This window comes from Pecten maximus, chromosome 13 (assembly GCF_902652985.1).
Source record: "Pecten maximus chromosome 13, xPecMax1.1, whole genome shotgun sequence".
NCBI classification, from domain to species: Eukaryota; Metazoa; Mollusca; class Bivalvia; order Pectinida; family Pectinidae; genus Pecten; species Pecten maximus.
Genome location: NC_047027.1, coordinates 34,951,408 through 34,969,037, shown reverse-complemented (window position 1 = coordinate 34,969,037; position 17,630 = coordinate 34,951,408). Strand labels below are relative to the sequence as shown.

At 33.2% G+C, this 17,630-nt stretch overlaps 1 protein-coding gene across 1 annotated transcript in view; it reads left to right on the top strand.

The window, feature by feature from the left end:
* The window catches only part of LOC117341434 (phospholipid scramblase 2-like), a 41,215-nt gene extending 29,119 nt beyond the window's left edge, over window positions 1–12,096 (top strand). The window contains exons 2-6 of the mRNA XM_033903283.1: window positions 4,464–4,541; window positions 7,195–7,390; window positions 7,698–7,809; window positions 10,659–10,758; window positions 11,841–12,096. Of these exons, the coding sequence (XP_033759174.1) occupies window positions 4,464–4,541; window positions 7,195–7,390; window positions 7,698–7,809; window positions 10,659–10,758; window positions 11,841–11,932 (578 nt within the window). The 3' untranslated portion in view covers window positions 11,933–12,096. The remainder of the gene's footprint in view (window positions 1–4,463; window positions 4,542–7,194; window positions 7,391–7,697; window positions 7,810–10,658; window positions 10,759–11,840) is intronic.
* The last annotated feature ends 5,534 nt before the right edge of the window (window positions 12,097–17,630 follow it).

Sequence of the window (17,630 nt, the reverse complement as noted above, 5' to 3'; positions counted from 1 at the left end):
CAGTGATAGTATGCTGAAATCCGATCGTTTATCTTATAAAGCTAACAAAACTATCGTATCTGTCATTCCGACATTCGTGATGTTTACTGCACTCTTCGATTCCCTCACAAAGAATATACAGAATTTGGAATTTTTGGAACAATATTAACTGCAGTTGGTTAAAGTATTAATACTAAAAACTCGTACCATAGACATCTACATTCAGTTCTCATAACTAAATATAATTACAATTGGAATATTTTCAAATCTAAATGGTCCATCATTAGGGAGTACCCCATCTTCGCTAGCCAAGGCTTCTGATTACGTTACACTCCACGAACCCTTGGCGGATATAGTCGTGGTCAAACCGTCGCGCCCTGGAATCCCAGGGCACCCAATCAAATCGCGTTTTACATTCTGGCTTGGTTTCGCAGTAAACAAAAAATGCGGCACCCAGTACAGAGCTACATTGCCGACTATGTCATGGCATTTTACCTAAATAAAACATCACAATCTTTGGGGGAACATTCGCAGTGTTTGATCAATTCATATAAGTCATTGATCACATATCTCATCGAAATGACACCAAACCTCGATGTGTGTTTGCAAACATCACCGATGAAGTAAATCGGTAACGCTTGTTTTGATTGGTCGAAAATTTCATGCGTGAAGAGTGGTAATTTCGAATCACCGCTAGAGGGCCAGAACTGATGCCTATATCTGCCAAGGGTTCGTGGAGTGTAACGTAATCAGAAGCCTTGGCTAGCGAAGATGGGAGTACCCCAACTGGAAAGGCATTTCATGACAATTTTTACAACTGATGATTTAACCAGCTTGTCTTAATCTTCAGCTATAAATGTAACCTTTTCAAATTATTTTATGTAATGTACACAAAGCTGTGAAACTTTTGTGTTACATTGATAAATAGACCGAGTTTTCTCTGGCCCTGTCACCATGTTTGGTGTAGGGCCAGAGCGCGCTACTATATGAAAACGTGGAATTATATCCGACACCGTTTAGTGTCTCTAAGAATTTGGTGCAAATACAATAAAATCAGATGTGACATAACACCTACCTTACATATATGGATAAATCATATATTTTTTTACCCAATAACACCCATTTAGTCCCATCTAGGTGTTTTATTTCGTCCTTACAAATTTATAAATAATGAATTTTTGAATTTAATACAATTCACACAGGTTTTGGGAAATGATAAGCTTAGTTTTCTTAATTTAAACTATATAGCAAGAAGAAAAACACAATAAAGCATATGTGGTCTTTTCGGTCCATTGCATTCCGATTCCGGTGGTGACAAGCTTAAGGCCAGAGTAAAATTGGGCTAATTAATAAAATGAAAAATAATTTTAGATTATCAAAATGTTTACCAATTGCATACCTTATATATACTACTTTTTGAAGTATATATATATATATATATATATATCATTAATATCTTCAATAAATATTAATATTGCTGTGAAATTGTTTATATTGTAACCCTGGTATTAATACTAGCCGCAATATAGCCCTACCGCTCAGCTAGAGAGATCTTCTCTTTAGCTAAATTGGTTGAGTGTAAGACTAGTAAGCTAGAGGCCCCGGCTTCGATCCCTAGCGGAGGCAGTGATTTAAATTTAGTTAAGCATGCGCTCTGTTTACAATATTTATCACAGGAGGCAGGGGAGGACCAACGTCACAAAAAATGATTGTTAGATAAATAATCTGATGATGGTGGGCTAATAAATCGACAAAAATGTTTAAGCCAACTCTCGAAAACGTTTTAGAACATTTGAATTTATGTCGGAAGCTAATTACTCCTGTAACGTATGCAGACATTCAGCGTACAATGTGTCTGTCAAAAGGTATTGTTCAAAACTGTAAATCTCTTACATTGTAGAGATGAAACACATGTACATATACTGGTATATATATACACACACACACACACATTTATGCTGACAATGTTATTATAATACAGTATGTACAGGATTAACAAAATATGATCCTTTGACAGGCGGCTCATAATACAAAAAACACAATATATATCATCATAATTATAATTGTATAGCTCTATTTTTTTCGTTGAAAGAACATTGTTTGTGTTTGGTATTTCCATTGTTCATTTAATTCATACTCAAAAGTTGTAACTATGACTAGGTGCTGTCATGTATTCAACATATCAACAATTATATGTGTTCTTGTTATTTCTGTTTCTAATCGAATTACATGTATACTAAGTGCACAGATTAATTCTTAAATGAAAAAATACATTGTAAATGTTTAATAAAAATTAACCTGTCATGTTAAACAATATTAATATAACCATGTGAATAACAATACTATTCTAATACACAACCGTATAATTGACAGTTGTTTGTAGATCAGTATAATAATTAGTCTTTGATAATGCAATTCAATAGTACTAGTCTCTGTGAACTGGACAAGTGGAAGTTTGAAACTTAATTAGACAGTTAAGACCGTCATCAGGATGGTTAAAAGCATTATGTTCATCAGGACGGTTTAAACACTTAAGTATGAATGTTAACTACTAAAACAGAAATTTGTTTGAAACACTTAAGTAGAAATGTTTAACTATTTAAAGGGACATCACGGTAAAACGTTGTTATTTTCATTGAATGTACGTGTTTTGTTCCTTTCCAGTTATGTTTCTGTGCTGTCCCAATAGTTGGATAATAATATTATACAGTGTTTAACATGTTAAATTACATGTTCTGTATATATTCCGGCACACATATTTATGTGAAAATAAGTGTAAACACTGTACATATAGTACAGTGACAGTAGCGATGTACTGGTACAGACTGTATAAATATTACTGAGTTTGTGTAACTATTACCGACTTTGTGTAAATATTACTGAGTTTGTGTAACTATTACCGACTTTGTGTAAATATTACTGAGATTGTGTAACTATTATCGAGTTTGTGTAAATATTACCGAGATTGTCATGACCTACTTTCCAGCAATCATGCAGAATACGAGCAGCGTCTGTATTACTGCTGTTTTCATGTTTGAACTGTTCCAATCTATTATACTGCTTCCCCAGTTTAATTCTAGGATTGTGTTTGACCCATTTTCCTATTATTCTCTTCATGCGGAAGCTGTTATCGTTTTCAACCGCAGTCGATTCACATATTTCATCAAATTCGAATGGTTATTGTTCATAAGGATATTTTTTTAAAAGTTATACCCAATAATATGAAAAAATACAAAATAAAAATTGGTTTACCGTGATGTCCCTTTAAGTGGAAGCTTGTTTAAACAATAAGTAGAAATGTTAAACAACCTAACTAAAAGTGTTGACTTTAAACACTTAAGTGGATATGTTTAAATACTTTAGTAGAAGTTTGTTTGAAACTTCAATATGGTTAAAACCATTGTGTACATCAAGACAGTTAAACCATTACACTGTGTGTCCATCATGATTGAAACCCATTTCATCTAATTGGCTTTAATTAACTCTTGAGAAGAAATGTTTAACTACTCAAAACCTCACTCTTGAATGTATCTATCAACAATCATGTTGATATCAGTTTAATCATTCTTCTTGTTTTATTTCAAATATCACCTTTTCATCTGATTAACGCCTCCCTCAGTACTTTCAGTTCTTTGATTATAAAAAAGTGTTGCTTCAATACTTGTGAGGATACAGCTTATGTATTTGACAGGTTTGTTCCTATGTAATTGTGACAAGAAAGGGGCCACAATGGCCCGAAACTTTATCACTAGCCCTCCACCTCTAGGTCACAAGTTCAAAACCCACGTGGGGCATGCACAGTTGCCAGGTACTGACCATAAGTCGGTGGTTTTTCTCCAGGTACTCCGGCTTTTTCTCCACCTCCAAAACCTGGCACGTCCTTAAGTGACCCTGTCTGTTTATACGACGTTAAACTAAATAAACCAAAAATAATTGTGACAAAACCTTTCCACATGATGCTACATTGCAGACCTGTTGACCTTGACTGCGACCTTGGACTTACTTTTGAAAAAACTTCAATCTTGACCACACTAATTTTTTCATTTTCTTTTTTATACCATACTGAATAGGGCTTTCTTATTTGACCTTTATGTTCATTGTGACAAGACGTTTCAAGCGGTACTACACATTTGCATACCTAATTAACCATGGCCTTTAAACCAATTCCAATAGGGGTCGCGATGGCCGAGTGGTTTAAGTGTCCTGACACTTTATCACTAGCACTCCACCTCTGGGTTGCGAGTTCGAAACCTACGTGGGGCAGTTGCCAGGTACTGACCGTAGGCCGGTGGTTTTTCTCCGGGTACTCCGGCTTTCCTCCACCTCCAAACCTGGCACGTCCTTAAATGACCCTGGCTGTTAACAGGACGTTAAACAAAAACAAACCAAACCAAACCAATTCCAAATTTCGATCCACTCAGTGACCTATATATATATATATGTTTATGTTGTCTTCTGACCACTCACTTTTTTGTTTGTTTCAGTTGCCACTGGGTTTGAGAGGAACAACAAATACAAGATATGTAACAATCAAGATCAACAGTTCATGTACGCAAAGGAGGGTATGTATTGTATAGTATACGTGTATCTATATCTAGGTTGTATGTAATGTATAGTATACGTGTATCTATATCTAGGTTGTATGTAATGTATATAGTATACGTGTATCTATATCTAGGTTGTATGTAATGTATAGTATATACGTGTATCTATATCTAGGTTGTATGTAATGTATAGTATACGTGTATCTATATCTAGGTTGTATGTAATGTATAGTATACGTGTATCTATATCTAGGTTGTATGTAATATATATAGTATACGTGTATCTATATCTAGGTTGTATGTAATATATAGTATACGTGTATCTATATCTAGGTTGTATGTAATGTATAGTATACGTGTATCTATATCTAGGTTGTATGTAATGTATATAGTATACGTGTATCTATATCTAGGTTGTATGTAATGTATATAGTATACGTGTATCTGTATATAGGTTGTATGTAAATTGTAATGTATAGTATACGTGTATCTATATCTAGGTTGTATGTAATGTATAGTATACGTGTATCTATATCTAGGTTGTATGTAATGTATAGTATACGTGTATCTATATCTAGGTTGTATGTAATGTATATAGTATACGTGTATCTATATCTAGGTTGTATGTAATATATAGTATACGTGTATCTATATCTAGGTTGTATGTAATGTATAGTATACGTGTATCTATATCTAGGTTGTATGTAATGTATATAGTATACGTGTATCTATATCTAGGTTGTATGTAATATATAGTATACGTGTATCTATATCTAGGTTGTATGTAATATATAGTATACGTGTATCTATATCTAGGTTGTATGTAATGTATATAGTATACGTGTATCTATATCTAGGTTGTATGTAATGTATAGTATACGTGTATCTATATCTAGGTTGTATGTAATGTATATAGTATACGTGTATCTATATCTAGGTTGTATGTAATGTATAGTATACGTGTATCTATATCTAGGTTGTATGTAATGTATATAGTATACGTGTATCTATATCTAGGTTGTATGTAATGTATATAGTATACGTGTATCTATATCTAGGTTGTATGTAATGTATAGTATACGTGTATCTATATCTAGGTTGTATGTAATGTATATGGTATACGTGTATCTATATCTAGGTTGTATGTAATGTATATGGTATACGTGTATCTATATCTAGGTTGTATGTAATGTATATAGTATACGTGTATCTATATCTAGGTTGTATGTAATGTATATAGTATACGTGTATCTATATCTAGGTTGTATGTAATGTATAGTATACGTGTATCTATATCTAGGTTGTATGTAATGTATATAGTATACGTGTATCTATATCTAGGTTGTATGTAATGTATAGTATACGTGTATCTATATCTAGGTTGTATGTAGTGTATATAGTATACGTGTATCTATATCTAGGTTGTATGTAATGTATATAGTATACGTGTATCTATATCTAGGTTGTATGTAATGTATATAGTATACGTGTATCTATATCTAGGTTGTATGTAATGTATATAGTATACGTGTATCTATATCTAGGTTGTATGTAATATATATAGTATACGTGTATCTATATCTAGGTTGTATGTAATGTATAGTATACGTGTATCTATATCTAGGTTGTATGTAATGTATATATATAGTATACGTGTATCTATATCTAGGTTGTATGTATTGTATAGTATACGTGTATCTATATCTAGGTTATATGTAATGTATACGTGTATCTATATCTAGGTTGTATGTAATGTATATAGTATACGTGTATCTATATCTAGGTTGTATGTTATGTATATAGTATACGTGTATCTATATCTAGGTTGTATGTAATGTATAGTATACATGTATCTATATCTAGGTTGTATGTAATGTATAGTATACGTGTACATGTACAGATCATGTATATACATTATGGAGCATACTATCAGTCTTTAATAAAGTTCTGGACCCGCGCGGGTCATTAATTTCAAACTGGAGAATTTGATTTCTGTATTAAATATTCGGGAGTGTCCAGTCCAATGGGGGAAATTTGACAGGTATGACTATGTATACTTTGAAATAAACTCAGAGGTTAGTCTAGACCGATTTTACTACCGAAATTTGGTAGTATTTCCCAATGATGGAGTTTTTCGCTTTGAATAAAAATAAATTTCCCATCAAGAAATTTCCCATCAAGAAAAATCCCATAAAACATGAGGAAACTCTCCAAAACAGGATAAATCCCGCAAATTTTGATGAAATATGTAAATAAAGAATAGCTGTAAATGTTTATGTTTAAAGATGAATTCAAGACACTGCAGCCCTTCATTTCCCCTAAATTTCATAATGGGTAGTATTCCCCTTATCCTAGGTTATAACCCCTGAGGATAGTTTCCTAAAATACTCTTAAAAATATCATTTCTCCTTTGTTATAATTGCGAATGATTTTTGTAGATGTTATTAGAACATTGTTATCTATATGACTTTTATATTTATAATTTTGTACAAATCTATGCTGTATAAATTGTCTAAATTTCACCCAAAGTTGATCACTGAGAAAAATCTTGGAAAAGTCCTTGAAGTTAATGACAGAAAGTCCTGGAAAAGTTTTGGAATTTGACAGAACCTAAGTTTGTATATATATATATGAACCATGTAAATAAGAAAGAATATGTTTTTTATTTTAGATACGGACTGCTGTACGAGACAGTTATGCGGGCCCGGCAGGCCTTTTACAATGAACATAACTGATAATAACTTCCAGCCATTGATCTCCCTGTACCGACCACTCCGATGTCAGGCAAGCTTCATGTGGTGTTGTTACCTACAGGAAATGGACATCATGTCACCTCCTGGCCTTTCTGTTGGTGGCATCAAGCAATTGTACGTATCTTTATGACAAGGTGCTGCATGATCATCTCAGATGACAAAGAGTGATTAAGTGAAAATAGAAATCGGTCGCTATAGAAAACAAACAAGCACCCGCCGTTATAAAATCACCTGTCGTAAGTCACATTAGACAGGTAGTCGCTATACAGAGTGTCGTAACATAGTAAAATCTCACGGGGGAATCTTAAAACCGGTCGTTATAGACAGGCTGTCGATAGAGTAGGTTTGACTGTATTTTATTGAAGAGGCAAATTGGTGTATATCTAATTTATACCGCTCACTTTGCTTTGATTTTTAACAGATGGACGCCATGGAAACCAAAGTTCCAGGTCCATGATGCTCAGCAGACACCACTGTTCGAGATTGAAGGAGAATGCTGTTTCTGCTGCCCCTGTACGGACATCATGTTTACGGTAAAAAAAAATCAATGATGTTCTCCAGTTTGGATCTTTTCATTAACCAGAAGAATTTGGATGATAGAGCCAACTCTGTTAGTTCTTTTTGAGTGGCCAGTTCTTTCAAACCTCAGATTAATACCCAATGGTATGCAAGGTGATCCAGTGGTAGAGAAAATCAGTTAAGTGATCCAGTCATAGAGAAAATCAGTTAAGTGATCCAGTTTAGAGAAAATCAGTTAAGTGATCCAGTCATAGAGAAAATCAGTTAAGTGATCCAGTTTAGAGAAAATTAGTTAAGTGATCCAGTCATAGAGAAAATCAGTTAAGTGATCCAGTCATAGAGAAAATTAGTTAAGTGATCCAGTCGTAGAGAAAATTAGTTAAGTGATCCAGTTTAGAGAAAATTAGTTTAGTGATCCAGTCATAGAGAAAATCAGTTAAGTGATCCAGTCGTAGAGAAAATCAGTTTAGTGATCCAGTCGTAGAGAAAATCAGTTTAGTGATCCAGTCATAGAGAAAATCAGTTTAGTGATCCAGTCGTAGAGAAAATCAGTTTAGTGATCCAGTTGTAGAGAAAATCAGTTAACTGATCCAGTTGCAGAGAAAATCAGTTTAGTGATCCAGTTTAGAGAAAATTAGTTAAGTGATCCAGTCGTACAGAAAATTAGTTAGGTGATCCAGTCGTAGAGAAAATTAGTTAAGTGATCCAGTCGTACAGAAAATTAGTTAGGTGATCCAGTCGTAGAGGAAATTAGTTAAGTGATCCAGTCGTACAGAAAATCAGTTAGGTGATCCAGTCATAGAGAAAATTAGTTAAGTGATCCAGTCATAGAGAAAATTAGTTAAGTGATCCAGTCGTAGAGAAAATCAGTTAAGTGATCCAGTCATAGAGAAAATCAGTTTAGTGATCACGTTTAGAGAAAATTAGTTAAGTGATCCAGTTGTAGAGAAAATTAGTTAAGTGATCCAGTCGTAGAGAAAATTAGTTAAGTGATCCAGTCGTAGAGCAAATTACTTAAGTGATCCATTCATAGAGAAAATCAGTTTAGTGATCCAGTCATAGAGAAAATCAGCTAAGTGATCCAGTCATAGAGAAAATCAGTTTAGTGATCCAGTCATAGAGAAAATCAGTTTAGTGATCCAGTCATAGAGAAAATCAGTTTAGTGATCCAGTCATAGAGAAAATCAGTTTAGTGATCCAGTCGTAGAGAAAATCAGTTTAGTGATCCAGTTGTAGAGAAAATCAGTTAATTGATCCAGTTGTAGAGAAAATCAGTTTAGTGATCCAGTCGTACAGAAAATTTGTTAAGTGATCCAGTCGTACAGAAAATTAGTTAGGTGATCCAGTCGTAGAGAAAATTAGTTAAGTGATCCAGTCGTACAGAAAATTAGTTAGGTGATCCAGTCGTAGAGAAAATTAGTTAAGTGATCCAGTCGTACAGAAAATCAGTTTAGTGATCCAGTCGTAGAGAAAATTAGTTAAGTGATCCAGTTTAGAGAAAATTAGTTAAGTGATCCAGTCGTACAGAAAATCAGTTAGGTGATCCAGTCATAGAGAAAATTAGTTAAGTGATCCAGTCATAGAGAAAATTAGTTAAGTGATCCAGTCGTAGAGAAAATCAGTTTAGTGATCCAGTCGTAGAGAAAATCAGTTAAGTGATCCAGTCATAGAGAAAATCAGTTTAGTGATCCAGTCGTAGAGAAAATCAGTTTAGTGATCCAGTCATAGAGAAAATCAGTTTAGTGATCCAGTCGTAGAGAAAATCAGTTTAGTGATCCAGTTGAAGAGAAAATCAGTTAAGTGATCCAGTCGTAGAGAAAATTAGTTAAGTGATCCAGTTTAGAGAAAATTAGTTAAGTAATCCAGTCGTACAGAAAATTAGTTAGGTGATCCAGTCGTAGAGAAAATTAGTTAAGTGATCCAGTCATACAGAAAATTAGTTAGGTGATCCAGTTTAGAGAAAATTAGTTAAGTGATCCAGTCGTAGAGAAAATCAGTTAAGTGATCCAGTTGTAGAGAAAATCAGTTTAGTGATCCAGTTTAGAGAAAATTAGTTAAGTGATCCAGTCGTACAGAAAATTAGTTAGGTGATCCAGTCGTAGCGAAAATTAGTTAAGTGATCCAGTCGTACAGAAAATTAGTTAGGTGATCCAGTCATAGAGAAAATTAGTTAAGTGATCCAGTCGTACAGAAAATCAGTTAGGTGCTCCAGTCATAGAGAAAATTAGTTAAGTGATCCAGTCATAGAGAAAATTAGTTAAGTGATCCAGTCGTAGAGAAAATCAGTTAAGTGATCCAGTTATAGAGAAAATCAGTTAGGTGATCCAGTCATAGAGAAAATTAGTTAAGTGATCCAGTCATAGAGAAAATTAGTTAAGTGATCCAGTCGTAGAGAAAATTAGTTAAGTGAATCAATGAGAACAGCCTGAGAGTGGATGTTTTTAAATTTATTTAGTACCTGTCGACCGCTGTCACCCCCCAGGCTTTTAAATTTAAAAACATCCACTCTGAATGTTGTTATGAATGATGTACTTACCTGATTGACATTAACATGTGCATCATATATACTTGGTATTATTTCCATGGGGTTTAAATTTACTATATCTATATAAAAATCCAGGGCTTTTTCTTGGGGCATTTTGGTGCCATTAATTTTGATGTAATTTGCTACGCAGTCGTTGAAAAACAGATCAAAGTTAACATTTTCACATTTAACGTTATATTTGCAATCACCAAATTTATACCCAGTTATGTCTTTCCCTCAAAGAAGGGGAAGATTCTCTTAGCACCATGGTGGATTGCGGTGGATTTCTTTTGAAAATCTTGCCATTTACTTGCGTTATGTATGAATTTGTCCCTACAGGTCACAGATATAGCAAAAGGCCAGCAGATCGGCGAGATCATCAAACACTGGGGAGGATGCCGCGAGATATTCGGTGGTGTCAACGATTTCAAGGTCACTTGTAAGTACAGGGTCAATGCCAGTAGTAGCTCTAGCAGAGGCTAGGATAAACTGCAACATCTGGGATTCAAAAACATTTTCATTCCTGCACTAATTTTGAAAACAGATTTGACCTTTTTTAAATTTCAAACAGGTAAGACCACCCCCACCACCCCCATCCCCAGGTCCAGCAGACCCCCAGGGGGCTGAGGGGTGAGTCTAAAGGAGTTGATTTGGCTCAAGATACATAAACAACTTCTCTAAAACTATGCTATATATATGTACATTGCTCATACTTGATTGGTAGCATCCATATGTAGGAGGAATTCTAAATTGTACAAATGGTTGGGCTGACCACCTGGGGCCTAAGGGGCAGGGCCAAAAGGGGTCCATTTTGGCAATATTGATATTTATGATTTCTTCTCTGGAGCTAAGCAGTGTATGACATTGATATTTTAGTGGTTATATATATATATATATACCCAGGAGACTGGGATACAAATTTATAAATAAAATAATGGGGCTGATACCATTGGCACCCCCTGGGGTCTTGGGTCTTTGCCCCACCCTTGAAGACTTATTTCTGTTGTTTTATCTTTGAAACCATTCTGATCTCCATACCATAACTGCATATAGACAGTATTGCTGAGCATCAGTAGATTAACACAATCCTGATGTAAAAATAGACCCAGGGGTCTTTCCCCACCCCAAGGGACTTATAGTTTCTTTGAATACAATGATATTGAATCTTCACTTTGTTTCTGGATTATATCATCGAAGCAGTTGAAATCCCCACATAATTGTACATCAAGAAATAATGCTATTAGCAAGTGGAACATAAGCATTATTTTGAGATTTGCTCAAATAAATCAGGTGAGCAATACAGGCCCTCTGGGCCTCTTGTTTGTTTTGTTGGGTTTTTTTAAGGAAAAAAATAGCACAAGAGCCAAGTAATTAATTTTAAATTTCAAGGGTGATGATTAATTCATGTGATATTCCCTCAGGTTAGCCAACTATTTATACTCATGTATACAGAATGTATAGCTATATAGATGTGAAGCATACTTGTACTAAAACGTTGTAAATTTTACGATTCTGTTTTAGTTCCCATGGAAATGGATACTATGCAGAAGGCTTTATTGCTGGGAGCAACATTCCTGATTGACTTTAACTACTTTGAACCAAAGAAGAACTAAAGCATCAAGATTTATCTCCCTTTTTTTTTTTTACTCAAAGGAGATCTGTATCGTAAAATGTTGATTTGGATAAAAAATTGTCAGTGCCTCTTATTCACAGAAGCAGTGCATAATGGGCTGTTTTGATAAAAAAAAAAAAAAAAACTGAGTTGGGTCCACTGCTAAGAACATGTTCAATGTATATTTTTTATTATATTTAATTTTAACGATCTTGTTTTAAAATAATTTTTAATTTCCTGAGAGAAGAACTATGCAAATTTTAAGCTTGATGTTAACAAAGAAACCATAAATTCCTCAAGTGTTTATGCTAGAATGATGATCTGCTTTTAGTTCCCACAGGACCAAGAAAATATTTGAAAATTTAAGATGTAACTGTCCAAATTTAACTTCATGACTTACATGTTGTTTAAAACAAATTTTTTTCATATTAACATTTTTCATTATTTTGTGTATGTTTTCTTTGGAAATCATTAATGCCACTGTGAATTTGATTCAGTGAATTTTTTTTTTTTTTATTAAAATCTTTTAACAGTAGTTACGGTGCTACATGTAATTATACAAGGTTATTTTGACAATTATGATTACGTTTATTGCTGAAGGAAAAATTATCTTCACTGAAATTAAGTCCTATTAAACGAAAAAAATAAAAGAATGAAATGAATTCTATTAAAGCTTACCTTAATATCTTTGACATGGATAAAAGCAAATATTTTATATATGCCTTTATGATTAAGAACAAAATGATTACTATTCACTGTAATATCTCCGTTGTATATGCATAGATAGTCCTTGTATTTATAATGTAACAGTTATCATTATCTGGAAGCATATAAACAAATGTATATATATATATATATGTTATTCTTTACTAATATCAGCAGTGTATATAGAGGTTACACAACGAGTGATTGTTGGATATGGAATTTATTTGACACGTTAGGTTATTTTTTTAAAGTTACAAAAGAAACGAGCTTTAGCAGGGTGTCTTTTGCAACTTTTGAAAAATAATTTATGACTGTAAAATCAATTCCATATCCAACAATTACAAGTCATGTGACCTGTTTCTACCACAGTAATATCAGCTTGAATCAAAGGAAAACATGGCCAGGTATAATTTCGCGTATGCAAATAAAGTGTACTGGTGATGTCCGGGACCCGGTGATGTGACGTCATTCGATTATTGATGACGTCAATAACAATTTCAGCTCGAGTCAAAGTTCGAATTATTGACCAATCAAAAGACTGGAAGGTCATATACCGCTAATGGTATACATGTATAACATATATCTATCCAATCCGGCACATTTATACAACGGCTCGAGAGTGGAATAACACAGCGTATTGTGGTAGAAATGTATTTATCAAACATACAAGTATACAGTAATGTACATGGACAATCTATATGGCATATTTTTGGTGATGGAATCAAGAATTCAACAACTGCTGGTCGTGGTAAAAGATACAAATCTGTATCAAATTAATCAAAACTACAACTTACCCGGTATGTTTTATTTTTAGGAAGGAAATATTCCAAAGGGTTTACATGATTTTTCTTTCTTTGCTAAATTATTTTTGATTTGTAAACTGTTCTAATAAAGCATATTTTGTAAACCAAACATTTATTTATTGGATAAAGCTAAGGCAAATTCACTGTTTTTTTTTTTGTAGGTTCAAGTTATAACTTTTTTTTTCTTTTTTTTTTCATTTTGTTGTTGTTATTCACATGGTCGTTGTTGTAGATAGTTTTTTTCTTCAAACAATGCTCCTCATCGAAGTTGGGTTTTTATTTTGTATCTTTTTGGAAGAGTATATAATGAATAAGAACAAAGAAAAAACCTTCCTGAAAAATCACATATGTACGCACTATAGTTTAAATTTGGTCCTCAGAACATTTTCAGACGTGTCTTTCTGTCCGATGTTTTATTAACAGTTACTATTATTAACCAATTTTGTTGTCTTCAGTCACATGAAGCCAAATAGTCTAACGCTTATCATTTTACCAGTAGTCTTTGTGTACACTTTTAAAAAGATATATTTATACAAGATTGTACGAGACATTTAATTGCACTTTTGCTGTATTCCTGATGTTAGCAAATAGTCATGACAGAGTTGTCTCCCATACATCAACTTAGCATTATGCATACGTGACTGACTTCCTCTATTCCAGACTCCTGTATAGTTTTAATACAGTACATTTGGTGTAAATATTATGTTTTTTTTTTTTTATTTCTAAAACACATTAAAGAACCATAACTTTTCTGCTGTTCACAGAAGAAAAAGCTTGGGAGACAAAAAGTTACAGTTTCGGTTTTACTTAAAGTAAATTCTAGTGCTGTGATGATAAATAGAATATTTTATTTATTTTCAGTTGATTTAAGACTTTTGAAACTATTCACAAATTAAATACATTTAATGATTACCATAATAAAAAACAGCATGTTCCAAAACGGAATCTCATGTTGGATTACACATATCTGACAGGCAGAGGTTTTTGCCAGAGTAATTGGACAGTAAAGTTGTATGTAAACACAAATATCATATTACTTTGATTGGTCCCTGTCGAGTCTTACAAATGAAACTACTTTTTTTTTTGTGGTATGTATGTAATTTTCATTCCCCTTTAAACTTACATTTTTTATTTTGAATTTATGGTATTTATTTGTGCTTGACCTTCCTCAACAGTTGAATAAAAATGACAAAAGAAATGAGTAGGACACTTTACATGTTTACTGATTAAAAAATTAGCAAGCTGCTGACCAACACCCATTAAAGTAAAAAGTCTTTCTGATAAAGTAGAAGTTTTATTTAATTGATTAATTAACAGGTCAAGTAGATTGTTTAATTGATTAATGAAATCATTATATTAATTCAAAGTAGACTTTTTATTTAATTGATGAATAAAGTGATTATGATTTTAAATATAATTTTTCCTTAATTGATTAATTAACTCTGTGTGATTTTATTTTACAATCAGTTAACTAAACAATGAAATTAAAAATTTTACTTTATTAACCAATACTTTTGAATTTAATTATCAGGTATATGCAATCAATAAAAAAAGCCAAGGGCTACAGAAAATGGTTTTGTGAAGACTGACAAAATTTAGATTTTAGAAGTTGCTAGATGGCTGTCTTTACATGTAAGTTAGATAATATACAACTTATATACAAGTATTTATTTCAAGGTGACTGGAGTTTTTTTAATTTTCAAAAGTTGTTTGAAAGAGAGAGTTTTACCTTTATGCTGTGTCTCTTTATATGTTTTTGTTAGATAGGATAAAAAATATCAATACTGAACACAGCGTTTTCTTTTCCATGTTGTGAAGCTGGTATGATGTATTATTTTATTTGTACACTAAAATACCTGAATTATATATTCAAGGTGAAGTATTTGTGCAGGTTTTGAAATATCTTTCAGTTGATGAACTTTTAGCGAATATTTCATGCCAATTACAGAAAACATTATTGAAGGTATTCCATTTCCAGTTTCAGAGTATCTCCCTTCGGTTGTTAATACTTGATCTATCATGGTCATTTCTTGATTATCTCCCTTTGTTAGTAAAAGGTATATTTTGTCACTTGTTGGCAACTCTTTTGCAAGATCTAGCCTTTGGATATTTCATCAAATTGTTTTTAATTTTTAAGCTATCTGTCTTTCATTTTAAGAAAATATCATCGTAATTTTAATTGACTGAAGGTTTTTCTTTATCAAATAACTTTTAATGTTTTCATTACCTATTTAGATTTATCTTGTTTCTTTAATTGCAGAATTTTAATTTTAATTTCCATGACCAAATTAAACTTCCAATTCCTTCAAGGATGACGAAGCTGTTGATCATTGTTTGCAAACTAATGTTCTTATTTCCCCGAAACTGTCGCGGAGAAAATTTTAATTTCTTAATTTGATGTTTGTTTTCCTTTTTTAAAAAGGATAATAATTATACACCTTTATATGTAAATCCTTTAATATGAAAACAACACTTTCTTTTATATAACAGACATAGCTACAACATCTTTGTAAGCATTGGCATTAGTATATGGTTCTCCAATCATTATATTGGAGTATATATATATATATATATATATATATCTTAATGTTCCTCTTAGGGTAGTGGTATACTGTATCCAATTTTGATATTGTGTCTGTAGCTCATGAACATTGAGTATACAATCTTTTATGAATCATATAATTGAAATTGAAGAAAAACATTTTTTTCTCAGATTTTCGGAGTAGTTTCTAAAATTTCATATCTAAGAACACTACTAATTAAATTAATTGAAATACAATGTACATTGTATGTCTTAGATCACAAGGGAAAAGTTTAACGGAATTTTCTTAATGCTTCTCTTAATAAAGTAACCTCTTAAGTTTTGAACATAAAAGCACAGTTTCATATTCATTACAATGACTAAATAGGAAAACTGAAAACTTATATGTACTTGAGAAAAAATATTAGAGATCAGTTAAATTGGTCCGTTTGTATTTTGTTTTCAAGCTATTCTTTTGGAAATTCAAGATAAAAAAAAAAACGAAAATTCCATTGTGAAATATTTTTGAAATGTGCTGCTAGTTTTGTACCTCATATTTAAGTTGTATATATATGAACATAATATAAAAATAAAATTTATTAATTTTTTCCAGAGTTTTCATTTTGATTGGCAGTACTTGTACTTATCCTTCTCCTCAGGGTTAACATTGATCAATGCCTTTTTCCTGTTTCGTTGTAAATGTTTCTGTAATATTTTAGAATATATATATATATAGTGTGTGAATATTATTGTAGCTTTTTAGATTAATAAACAGTTCAGTTATTGTTTTTAGTTGTTCTTGTTGTCATTGTGCAATTTTTACTCTCGAATTATTATAATAAATATAGCAATCTCAACAGACATAACGTGTAGGTGTATGCTTGTGTAGATAGAAATCGTTTCTCTATCTACACAAGCATTAGTACCGTTGGTATGGTGGAGATACATTGATGATATATTCTTTATATGGCCGCATGGTAGAGACACACTTACCTCCTTCCGCGAAGCTATGAACATCTACCACCCCATGATAAAGTTCACTTCGAGGTAAGCGACACCCAACTTCCTTGATACCACGATATACAGACTCCCTGATGGGATATATGGAGTTCGACATCGGACCGAGAAGGACCACCTAGCCGGGCCCATGTCCGTCCCAGTGAGATGTCCGGCCCTGTGGACGTACCGGATGGATAGGACAAGACTCGCCTGATGGGGACACAGGCACCGGAGGCACTCGACCACCGGCCCCCTCACGTCACCTGAACACAGCCCACGCCGTGGAAGGAGACGTTAAACCACTAACCAACCAACCAACCAACCTGATGGGAGACTAGGCAGTAAGCTATACAACAAACCAACAGACGCGTTCCTATATATACATTACGACATTTGTCACTCGAATCATCAAAAGAAAAGTATTCCACTTTCACAAGCACTGAGAATCAGGAAAATATACAGCGAAACCCACACATTTTGAAGAGGAATGTGTCCTGTTACACAACCGCTTCAAGAACAGGTGTACCCAGAACACGTGATAAAAGAGGCAATATATAGAGCTAGAGACACAAAGGGACAACCTTATAAACCCACCCTCTAAGGACACAAGACACATGGTCTTACCGGTCGTCCTACCATACAACCAACAGAACCCGCCAATAGGAAGATGG